This window comes from Varanus komodoensis, unplaced genomic scaffold, assembly GCF_004798865.1.
Source record: "Varanus komodoensis strain SLA01 unplaced genomic scaffold, ASM479886v1 scaffold17, whole genome shotgun sequence".
NCBI lineage: Eukaryota > Metazoa > Chordata > Lepidosauria > Squamata > Varanidae > Varanus > Varanus komodoensis.
In genome coordinates, this window is record NW_025335505.1 from 20308610 (window position 1) to 20321109 (window position 12500).

At 33.4% G+C, this 12500-nt stretch overlaps 1 protein-coding gene across 13 annotated transcripts in view; it reads left to right on the forward strand.

The window, feature by feature from the left end:
• ATP9B (ATPase phospholipid transporting 9B (putative)) overlaps positions 1–12500 on the forward strand; it is a 164897-nt gene that overhangs the window by 100490 nt on the left and 51907 nt on the right. For all 13 annotated transcript variants that reach the window (XM_044426477.1, XM_044426479.1, XM_044426481.1 and 10 more), the window contains one exon: positions 6642–6802. In XM_044426477.1, the coding sequence (XP_044282412.1) occupies positions 6642–6802 (161 nt within the window). The remainder of the gene's footprint in view (positions 1–6641; positions 6803–12500) is intronic.

The window sequence follows — 12500 nt, forward strand, 5'->3', positions numbered from 1 at the left end:
CTATTCTATTCTTAATTCCATTTCACATTTCTCATTTGCTTTTCCAATACATGTGACTTCACATGTATCAACAGAAGCCACTACAAAAGAAGCAGAAGCTCCTGTTTACCATGCTTTGGCCTTGGTTCTGGTATTACTAGAACATAGTGAAATTCTGAAATCTGGATTTTGTTTGAATTTGTGAAGCTCATTTATGGTGTTGAATTAATGAATAATTAAGCAGATTGCACTTAGAAGTCTCTTCTTGTAAATATGTTTCAGAACAGTTACTTTCTAGATCAACATGACAGTTTAAAAGTATAAGCTTATTATAGAAATCAGATTTTTAGCACTAACAATTCAAAAATAACTATATAGCTGATTTCTAGGTTAAAAGCCACTCATGTTTCAAGGCAGTTTACACAGATGAGCACCGCCCCTAATAGCTGCTGGCTAAGCAGAATAAAATCCACAGGGACTCCTTTTACAGATGTAGAAGTACAAATGAGGAATCAAAAAACACTAACTGAAAAAATGTGCAATTTTATTTAAGAAATCAGATAAACTCACCAAAAGAAAGAAACCTTAGGTGAACACAGATTATAATTTCTGAAACACCCAGTGTTGCTAGCTGTGAGATTCCTAACTGCAGTCAATTACGTAAGTTATTAAATCTGCTGCAAATTTGTAATGGAAAGTTTGTAAAAGTTCAAATGTTAGTTGTTATTTAAGTTATTAAAGCACAAGATTCAGGTAATATTTTGTGAGCTCACGTGAATGTGTCAGAGTATGTACACAAAAACAGAAGGAAATTTACATGAATAATGCATATCCATGTATTTGTCTCTGCCTGTATGCTTAACGATATATTGCAGTTTGACAATAGAATTCTCTTAAATAACAAGTGTACTGTAAAACACTTTCAAACATTAATATTCTCCTTGGGCTGTGCAGAGTCCAAATGGAAATTGTTTATGAGAGACATTGCACTTTACACTAGTTAATATCAATCTTGAGCACCCTCTGCTGTCTGAATTAGGCTATGTCTGGCTATTTGGATCATGGCAATAACATTGCTAGTTACAAATGTCACTTTGGTTTTAAGAAGTAATGAGATTCAACATTTTAATAAAAACTGATGATGCAACAGGAAATTTAAGAACTAGAATCTGCTGAAAAAAAGTTGATGTTTAAAGTTAGTAAACTTTTTCAAAACTTCAAATTTTAGTCTTCCTTTGTTTTTAACTAGGGATTAAAACAAGACCATTATGGGAACATGGTCTTACTGAAATATAATGTTTTCAATATATTTTCATAGGTATCATAGTGCCACACTAACATCATGCATTGCACATTTCCCCAAAACCTCTTGGTTAAAGTCTGCCTAGATAAATGCAACATTTCCCTACAAACCAAACTTCTTGTTACATTTTTCATTCTAGGCAATTTAGGCATTATTCAAAATTGGTAAAATATTGCTGCAATATCACATTATCTCTAATCCAAATAAGCATTGTCATTTAAGGATGTGTGGAAAAATACCCCAAGAAAATTCTCAGGTACCAATTTTACATTATGGTCCTCGGGACCTAGATTTGTTTATATCCCCCCCCCCCATGTTCAGGTTATTCTGAATATTTATCACCTTAACATCTGGTATGATTATTACAGACAAGTCTCTAAATTATTACAGTGTTAATAGTGGAAAATTTGCAGCAACGTCTGTGGAGCATATCCATATTTTAAGCACTGCTTTCCCTTGCAATTAAATAATTGTGATATCTTGCACAAAGTACAACACTGACAAATAGCCTTTTTCCATCGAATTCTTACTTTAGGTTCTTTCCTTCGCTTTTGTATTTATCCATCAAAGGAGAGAAAAGGCTTTTGGAACTGTACATGAGGTCTTCTGCATAAATTTACATATTATTTTTATCAACCAAATACAAAGTGAGAAAGTTAAATCAAAGAAGTGCATAAAGGAGTAATTACTATTCATTTTGTCAACTATAATTATAATTTTTATGATAGATTTTGAAAATTTGCTGCCTGTTAAGTAAAGCTCTGTATTTTGCATGAGAACTGTTATTAATCTAAAAAGGAACATATTTCTAGGCTTTAAAATTATAGTAATTCATTTTGGAAATATAGAAAATAAACAGCATGAAAGTTTTATTTTGACTGGGGGAATTTTAAAAATAGTGATTTTTTATTCCATTAGTAGTATTAGTAGTTGTTGTTTTTAGAAAGAAAGATGAAGGTTAGTGTAGTATCCACGCTGAGATAATTTCTGTTGCACAATACAATAAATTACACTATGTAACCAGTGTTAAAAGTTTTTCTTAATCCTTAATCTGTGATACTGTTTTCTAAATAGCATTTGCTTAGCCTATTTAAAACTTCAAAATAAGTCTAAAGGGAAAGTAGAAAAAATGTTTGAAATACCTATTTGCTTGAGAGATTAGAGTGTTAGAATGCATACTATTGAAAATGAAAGCATTCATATGCATCATTTCTGCTTCATTCAATTATAATTACCAAAGTTTTATCAGATATTTCAGTATAAATATGGTTCAGAGTCATTTGATGGTATTAATCTCATATGAGAGAATACTTCAAGTAGGTGGATTTGTCTTTTAATTATTAGGGTGGAATGCACTCATTTTCTTTGGATCTCCTGCTGACCTTTTTATCACTTTGTGGATTAGACTGTTAAGCTGCACTCCTCAAAGCACTAATGACATTGTAGTAGTGATGGACTTTGAGAATCTTGATGTAATGAAAAAAAACTGTTTTGAGAAATATTACAGTGTGATGGTCAATTTATCAAAATTTTATTCAAACATGATTTGAAAAGAGGATCTCTTATTTTACTTAAGCGACTTGCTAAGAATATTTACTTATAGTGCTGTGAGATTGCAACAGAATGTGTTATTTTTTTAATGTTTTTTCATGTCAAAGGGGGTTTTGTAACTTGAAATGCTTTTTTCATATTGTTTCTTAGTGATCTATCGTAGTTGAATAGTATTTCATTGATTAGAACGCTTTCTCATTCAGTGGGTTGAAAATTAATAAGACAGATATTTTCTTCTTTAAGCAGGACAATACCATACTTACTCTTTATTGTTGGCATAAACCATTATTTTGCTAAGAGTGATTAGCTATTTAAAACTTGGTACATAAATTAAAGAGGAGTTAAATGGATATGTGATTGTTGCCATTAGTAGCATTTTAGATTATGCAGGCCATTATTGCATTCATTATCCTAGAACAGCCCCTTTATAAAACTGTTGTGGTTGTCTTCAACATTATGTACAAATTTTCCCTGGGAAATCAAAATTTCTAGTGGCATATTTAATTTTGTCATCACAGTTGTTTGAAACAAAGCAAATATTATGATCAGAAGAAAAAAATGTTCTCTTGATACTGAAAATTACAATAAATGCTAAGAATATTCAGAATTAAATTTAAATTAAATTTATCTATTTTCTAATGAAGGCATTTATTTGCTTAAGGTATTTTTAAACAGTATAATAGCTTTTCATAGTCATTAAAAGATAAATGCCTTCTCAATTACAAGAAAATATAAGCGACTCAGACAAATAACAGCTTACAACGTGTAACAGATTTGTTTTATTTATTTTTGCTTTTGAGATGTATTGAACAACATACAGAAATAATAAGGTACAGAGATAGATATGTGTATGGCAGGAAGGTTTTCATGCATGGCCAACCATTTAGCTAAATGGACAAATTTACTTGGAGTACCTGTGAAAGTATTTACCTTTAAAACTTTCTATATTTGTGTTAAAAGTTGTTTAGACTTATTAAACAGATTTTGAACTTGCATCCAAATCAGTCTCCTTCAGTTAGGAAAGTTTTTGTCACTTTAGTTGTCTACATATGTGAATCCAGCAAGACGATGTATAATGTTTGGACCTATAAATGCTATTTCTCAATGGAAACTTTGTATTCGTTTCTGTCAGGTTTTGTCTTGGCTTTTACAGTCTTTCAGTGCTATGATGCAGCAAGAAAAGTGTGAGGTACTGGTTATGCATATTGCTAGACAGTGATTCTTTATTTTATTACAAAAAAAGACCAACTCTAGAAGGCCAGATTAAATCATTCCTTTCACTTTTTAATGGGATTTGGATGAATAGAGTAAAATATGCACTTTGCATTCATTGATAGCATCTTTAGGTTGAGGTAATTGAGTCTTTTTTCCCTGACTGAATGAATAATGACTTCATCTGATCCTCAGCGAGGCCTGAAACTTAGACTGCCTTTGTCAATGCAAAAAGATCTGGGCTTTGAAACATGCTCTACTTCCCTGGCTTAATTTTTCTTCATTTTAATCCAGAAACCTATTTTTCTCAATAATTCAAGCATAAACTATGTAGTAGTTGAAGCAGCGGAAATTGCAAGATATTTGTCCTCGTTGTGCTGCTTTTTAAATGTAGCTGATAAATCAGCCACTGTGGTCTTCAGCTGCCTAGTTCTCAAGGGAAGGGACAGCCCATATACAAGCAAGAATGCCGGGATTTTAAAAAAGTATTTTAAATATTATTCTTATACAAATTGTTTCTTCTGTTGAACTATTATGCCATATAAGTCTTTCTGACAGAAGCTATAGCATTTCTCTGACCATGGATGGTTCCCTGGCATGTTTGACTACTGTTCTTGCACTAGTGTAAGCCTTTGGCATTAGAATATAAGTATTTGGAATGTGGTTGTTGAAAGGTCTTGTGACAAATTCTTTTCCCCTCATCCTTCACTTTTAATTTTTGAATCCTGTAAGTTTGGTTCAAACTACATTGGTTGAATGTGAGCCCACTTGTTCCATTGGGAACCAACTTGTGGCTAACTAGTCTCATCAATTTCATTAACCATGTTCACCTATCTTAATCTGGATCCAACTCGATATATCTTATTCAGATAATTTTGACTCTTACTCAAGTTATGATTCATGTTAATACAAGTGGGTTAAGAAAAGAATCAGTATGAACTTAAAGAATATCAGCTTTAGTGCTCATTCACATTTAATACATTTCTTGATCATTTATGAGAAAAATAACTGTGAATAACTTTGCTGTATTTTGGATTTACATTAGCACTTTATTTCCCTTAAGTAATATAACATGATCAGGGATAGCTGAAGGAAAGACTGAGAAGGTCAAAACTAGTGAATTGTTTGCAGGGGCTTAGACATGTTTAAATTCAGAGGAAATCACAACCTTTGAACAGGGGAAATTGCCTAACTATAAATCAAATGCAAAATTTGATATGGAATTTCAGTGCTAATTAAGCTTGACTGCAATTTTTTATTCTCTTTATAATATATTATACTTTGCCTCCTTTAGTAGGAGGCTAAATCCATAGTTACGTAGACAGCAGATCCATGGCAATGAAAATAAGGCACAAACTTCTAATTTCTAGAATACAGTCATCATTCATTAATAAATAAAGGCTGTTAAAAAGATGTCTGAAAATTTGTTGGCCAAACCTCCTTGAAATCTCAGAAGTATCAGTGGGGTGGGGTACTGCAAAAGCTTTAACATATTCAAGACCAAGGATGTCTCTCAGCCTTTCTCTGGGACCAGCAAAACCAAAAAAGTATAAGTTGCTTAACATATTATGTAAGGGAAACCTGTACAAATTCATTTTATTTAAATAAATTATGCAAAATACAAAATTTAGCTTTTCTTGTCAAAGAATATGGATTGCCTTATCACAGAATGTTAACCCTTATAATATATTGTATGCATGGCCTTGGCCAAAACCAATTCCTTTTCCTTGTGATTGATAAATTGGTGTATTGGGCACAGTTGGTCTTCTTTGTAATACCTCTGCACTCACCATAAACCAGTGATGTCCCTTTGCTGTGACTCATACTGAGAGAAAACCCAGATTATGTAAGATTCATTAAAGCTACTGATGAAATAGTGTTGTTGGGAGATACCTGTTACAAGGGATTATTTCCTTGGAGATCATCAGTTTATGAAGAGCAGCTATTCACAGTGATCAACAAAATTACTAGTTGATAGTTTCCTCTTATCAAGAGGTCCTCTCCACCATTATTTATAAAAATTGCTTCATGAGCAAAATGAATTTCTTAAACAAATATTGCCTCCACATAGGCAATTCCATGTGTGGCTACACTTACACAATGAAGTACAGGCAATGTACATACCTGCAAATGAAAGCAGAATTGCCACTATACGCATTGCAAAAGCTACATTCATGTTCATTGTTGCATAAGTATGCATGAACAATACTGCGTGGCATTTTCTGCATGCAGGTGATTCATCATGTGTAAGGTACCCTAAGAAGTTACGGTTTTAGAATGAGTTAAAGCTCAAAAACAATCCATGGTCATAGAGCAGTTGTTTTGGCACAGTTTGTTTATCTCAAAGGCCCTCTAAGCTGATTACAATCCGTTTTTTGACCCAACCTTGATTTGTGACCTAAAAACTATAGCAGCTGTTTGTCAGATTTATGGTAAATTAGGAAAGAATGAGCCCTTCTTATTTAACTTTCAGGTAAGCTGAGGAAAGCAAAATTAGCAATGAATTTTTTTAAAAAATATATATACTGTATATAAATATGAAAAAGTAGAAATGTCTGTTTATTCTTAATATCTGAATTCGTATTGTTTCCTTTAGGTTGGTTTGCTGGACCTTGAACTGAATCAGCTGACCAAAGCACTGTTCTTGGCTTTAGTTGCACTTTCAATTGTTATGGTCACTTTGCAAGGATTTGTGGGGCCGTGGTACCGCAACCTGTTTCGGTTTCTCCTCCTTTTTTCTTACATAATCCCAATCAGGTATGTATAAGAAAGAGACTAAAGCCTAGATGTTTAATTTCAGTGAATGGGGGGGAGTATTTTTTTAATATATCTTCAGTTCTCATTGTAAAAAAAAATTGATCTTATCAAGAAACAGTATCGTGAAAACAAATCTGCTAATTCTGAAGGGATCACTTACAAAAAACAAGTGCTATTGTCCTTTCTGAAATACAAACATACAAATATTTCACTTCCTTTATTGTATTTTAAAAGTTGCAATCTTTATTAGAAAATATTCTCTCTGAAAAACTGTTGTTGAAAGGCTATTTTTAATTTTGGTTTGCATTTTTTTTTTCTTATTTATATCATAAATCAGTTGTTTTAATCTTTGTGGGATCATTTTTTCTCTTCTGTACTTGTAAAAAAGGTTATTTCAGGTTGTGCTAGAGTATGTGACCTAATACAATGACTGGACTTATGTAACGCAATTATTTGTAGGTTGTTGCAAGCCACCACCACAACCTATGAGAAAGCCCTTTTTTAGAGGGACCCAGACTTCTGAAATTCAGTTTCCCTTAAAAAAAAAAAGCAGGGGATACATCTTTGTACCTTCTAAAGCAGCTGGCAGCTTGAAAAAGTTCACTGTGTGGGCCAACATGTGAACTAGCTGGGCTGTCATGTAAATAAATAAAACCTTGTTTTTGCAGGTTTTAAAAAAGATTCTAAAATACCCTCTGGTAGATCACTGAACCCCTTTGAACAGAGATTGGCAAAGTCAGCTTTCGAAAACTCCAGAGGAAAAAATGGAGGAAAGCAAAACTTGGTGGGGGTCACTTGTGGGAGGCAAGTTGGTCCTCCCACAGTTCCTCTCGGATATTCTCAGGAAGATTGGGAGGAAGGAAAGCGAGTAAAGTGAACAACTAACAATGAAATCTCATTTGTCTGTCAGATTCACTGTAGGTTCTTTTACCCACAGCCAAACCACCATGGATTATTGCTAGGGTGTTTACAATGTCTTGAAATAGTTCAAAACAAAGGAATAAAGAAATACTATGGCTACTGTAGCATTTATAAAATACTTTTAATGTACTTTAAAAGTAGTTTCTGAATATTTCTAGTGTGCAGTTAAAGAAAAATGTTGACACTGCTGCACATTCAAAGAATAAAGGGATTAGTTACCCTGAACAGCACTCAGTTTGTATGGCTTTTAATTTATTTTACCATGTACTGATTCACTGTAAAAAGAGTCTTTTTTCATAAGAGAAGAAGCTAAAATGCATTATGACATTATTGTGGCAGGCAGAAATGGATAGGATGAAGGCAGACTGACATTGCAAAGAACAGTAGAAGGGAATTTATTTGTAAAGAGAATTCTTTCTTTCTTCCTTCAGAAACATTCTTCTTACCTGTATACTTGATTTTAAAAAATGCAGATCAAACTAATGTTAAAAGTAATGATAGCAAATAACTAAGTGGATTTTGACAGTTTGTTTTTAATCGATTAATCTTTCAATCAGATTTAATTAAAATTTACATGTTGAAAAGCAATAGTTTCCTAAGACCACTTTCAGTTTAATAGCAAAACCACCCTTACTGCTAGAAGTCAGGCATATTTTAAAACTGTTTTTCATTGTTTGAAAATATAGTATTCTGTCAGTCCGGTTCTGAACTTTTGTGTCTATGTGGGGACACTGAAATAAGTCAATATCACCAAAATATCCATGACAATAAAGGGTGTTGTAAAGGCCAGCTATCGGCACATTAGATGCTGGACTGTAAGACAACCTTCTTCTATACAATCTTCTTCTGATACATAATTTAGTACTGACTTCAAATGATTTTTCTCTCTGTTACCCACTGGTGCTATTATTTAAAAAATTAAACCAGTTTTTCATATAAATTTGAAAGGAAAGTATATTTTCATTAAATATGAAGAAAGAAAGATGGACGAAAATGGTACAAAACCTCTTTTAGCCCTTGGACTGCTTTCCACTTTGAAAGCCACCATTCCAATGGTGGGTAAATCTGAAGTCACAAGCTAAAAATACAGCAAGTTTTAGCTAATATCTGTGCATTTGTTGTAGCTAATAACTGTGCATTAGGAAAGTCATTTCTACCCTTTAGAATTATTTAAAAACTATAAAGCTGTGAAACCGCCATAGTGATGCCCCTCCTTTAAGGAATTTCTGAAAAACCACCTTCACCTATGTGAACACAAGTTGACTTCCTAGCATGTCTTACGTCTGAGATACAGTGGTAATGACCAGAAAGAAGAAACTTTTCAGCTGTGTTAGCCTATTGCTTGTATGCTTTCCACAGGGAAAATGCTCTCTTGGAACCAGGCAAAGACCTTTTAAAAATGTAGCCCCTTTGAAATATTTTTAATTGATATTATGTTTTTAGTTCATTTGCTGCTTTGCTATCCTTATTATTCACTTGATATTATAGTGCACTTTAACATTCTATGAGTTTCTGGGTTTTCCTGCTCCAGATCCAGCAGGAGCATCCCCTGAAGGGAATTCCACTCAGAACCTTGCAGTGGCATAAAGTGTTGGGGGGAATGGAATTTTTGCCAATCCTATCCTTTGTCTACAGCCAGTCACAGCACCTTCTCTACTGATCCAGATGGTCTCCCATCCTCAAAAGCAGAATTTATGGGGTTATAAGGGACTGCAGATGGGAAGGAGAATTACTGAAGATCATTTTCTCCTGAAAGTGGAAATATCCCCTGACTCAGAAGCCTTTTGTAGATGGAAGGAAGCCTTCATAAGAGACTTCAGCTTAATCCATTATTTCTACCAATGTACTATATGCAAGTCATTCATGAAGTAGAAATATTGAATGGCTTTCTTTTTTATGCATGAGTATCTGTTAAATCTGTCCCTTGCATTAGAAACTTACTTTGGCCTCTTCTGTGAAACTTGAATAAACAGTTTCACCCTTCAAGGGTTAAAACCTTCAAGAAGCAATTACTACTAAACTCTGCTGATTGATATACTTGCTGAAAGCTTACATATTTGCATTAAAAAGGGTATACCAAAACTGATGTAGAAATTTCTAGGTTTGTGCCTGTCAAGTCAGAATCCTGGATTGAAATCTTTATACTGATTTATATAACCTTTTGTGTAAATGAATCTGTTTAAAGGTTAGCAACATTTCTGTTTAAAAAGGAAGAGAGAGTGCGACAGTTACAGCATCATGAAACAGAGTGAACATAAGATTAAAATTAATAGATTCTTTCTTCAGGAAACTTTCTGAAGTTGATAACTATTCAGTTTCTCTGATCACATCCATACCATTTGAATAGTTTTATATAATATATTCTTTTCTCAGTTCATTAGAAGGTAACATAACTGAAGAAAAGTCTTTGTTCTGTTTCAGATTGCTTTCTTTGTAGAAACATTACTTTGTATTTAACTTACTTCTGCAAAGGACATATAAATGATTGATGTCTTTCTAAAAGATAAGTCCCAAAACTATAATAAATGCTAAGATTTTGTATAGAGCTTGTTGCCTTTTACCACTTTGTACTAATTAATCCCTCTGTATGTGATACACACACACACATACCCCTCATATATCTTTCTATATATCTATATATATATATCTATATATCTATCTATCTATCTATCTATCTATCTATCTATCTATCTATATATATATGAGGGTTCTTCAAAAAGTTTCCACCCTTTTTAAAACTCTTATTTATTAAGAATTTCAAAAACAAATTACATCACTTTTCTACATAGTCATCTTTCTTTGCCATACATATTTCCCAGTGTTGTACCAACTTTTTAATACCATCAGCAATATTGTGAAAACTTTTGAAGACCCCTTGCATACACACACACACATCACATATATGTGATACAGACATACACACAGTGTGTGTGTGTGTGTTTGTGTGTCTGCATTCTTATAAGTCAATGTGTATACCTTTGTGCTGATACTTTATAGATTTACTCTGGTCTTGTTTCCAGTTTCTTAAAAATCCACATACCAAATGCATCAGAAGACCAGCTGCAAACATTATATCCCTGGTTGTATCACTTTATTACATTTTATATGATACAATGGCCAAAGATCTCTTGGTAGTTTTATGAAAATATCAAACAATTCTGTAAAGTTAAAGTAAAGATTTCATTATCGCAAAGCCCAAATTCTGAAATTGAATCATTGGGCACATTTTACATGGGCAGAATTAGAAATTCTTGCTTCCTTTTTGGCACAGTTTGGATACAAAAGGAAACCAAGTTCAGGAACAAGCTACTGGATCATGGGTACTCTGCCTATTACATGAAAATGCTGTGCCAAAGAGGTCCCCCCCAACCCAACCCAACCCAACCCAGGAATTATACATGCACATTCTTTCTATATCAACATAAGTTTCAATACAAATATGTACGCTTGGAGTTACGGATTTTAGAGCCTGGATTCTCAAGAGCCTGCCAGCCTTGACTTCAATTAAAGCTGGCAATATTCCAACTTTATATTTCAGATTGTGCTTATGATGGATGGCTTCTTTTGCAATTGTATCTTACTAGGTAATTCAAGTTCGATAATAGCCTGAAGATATATGCTCCAAGTTCATGAATACTTCTTGTAACCAGGCTTTGTCTGTATTAGAATCTGAAAATACTGCTCTTTCTTGATATTTAAGGTTTCCTAATTATTTAGATTACTGTTACACTAATGTGAAGCCACAGTGATCACAAGAAGTTGGTAATTGTGTGTATGTAGGCAAGCAGCTAAGGATGTTTAATACACAGACCTTGAAATATTAGGCAATGTTAAGAAAAACATAGAAAATAAAATGAGTAAAGTTAGAAATAGTTCCCTATCCTCTACTTGTAATTCTTTTGCCACTACAGGTCAAAAATTTCTATTGGAGTTCCCCCAAGGAATTTTATTTGGGCTAAAGGCAGCTGGAAGTTATTGTGCATGACATTACAAAACTATTCTAAGTAAATCAACAGCTGAAAGGATACTATTAGCCCATCAGGAGATCAGCATTCTGCAAAGCTGGCAAGGTAGTGACTAACAGGATAATATAACATTATCTTAGGGCCTTTCCAGATGATTTTTTTAGCACAGTAATTGCACAGTTGAAAGTCTTGCGCAGGATCCTAGTATTTTTCTTCAAAGTTGCGCTTTCTCGGTGATATCTTATTTTCCCTGCATCCAGAGTGTGCTGTTTTATGGCTGAGAAAGTGCTTTTTTATGTTGCAAGCACTCTGAAAACATTCGCAGCAACATAGCATGAAGACAGAAATATTGTATATTAAAGAAAGGGCCCCTCAGGAGCACATTTTATAAAAGTCTAAGACTTGCTTCAAGAAAGATTAATGATGCGTGAAAACGTGCATTCAGTTTTCACATCTCTAACTGAACTCTTCAGATTAGGGCACCTATCACACAAAAATAACTTGTGTTATATGATATAACAGGGAAGGTATTTGGAAAATGCCTTCTTAACGTTTCATACTATTATCCTGAAATTGCTACAAGGTCATTCCTCCTTTTCTCAAAACTATAATTTTAAAATGCTATTACATATGTGCTACTTCTATTTCATTTAAAAAATGTCAGTTCAAAGAAGAAAGAACATTTTAAAGTATTATTTGTTAATAACTCATATTTGTCATGCTAGCAAATGATGATTTAATATAGTGCCATCAGGGTGCATGGTGTATTGTGGCATATAATTAGACAAGTCCCTCCCTCAAAAAGCTGGTAA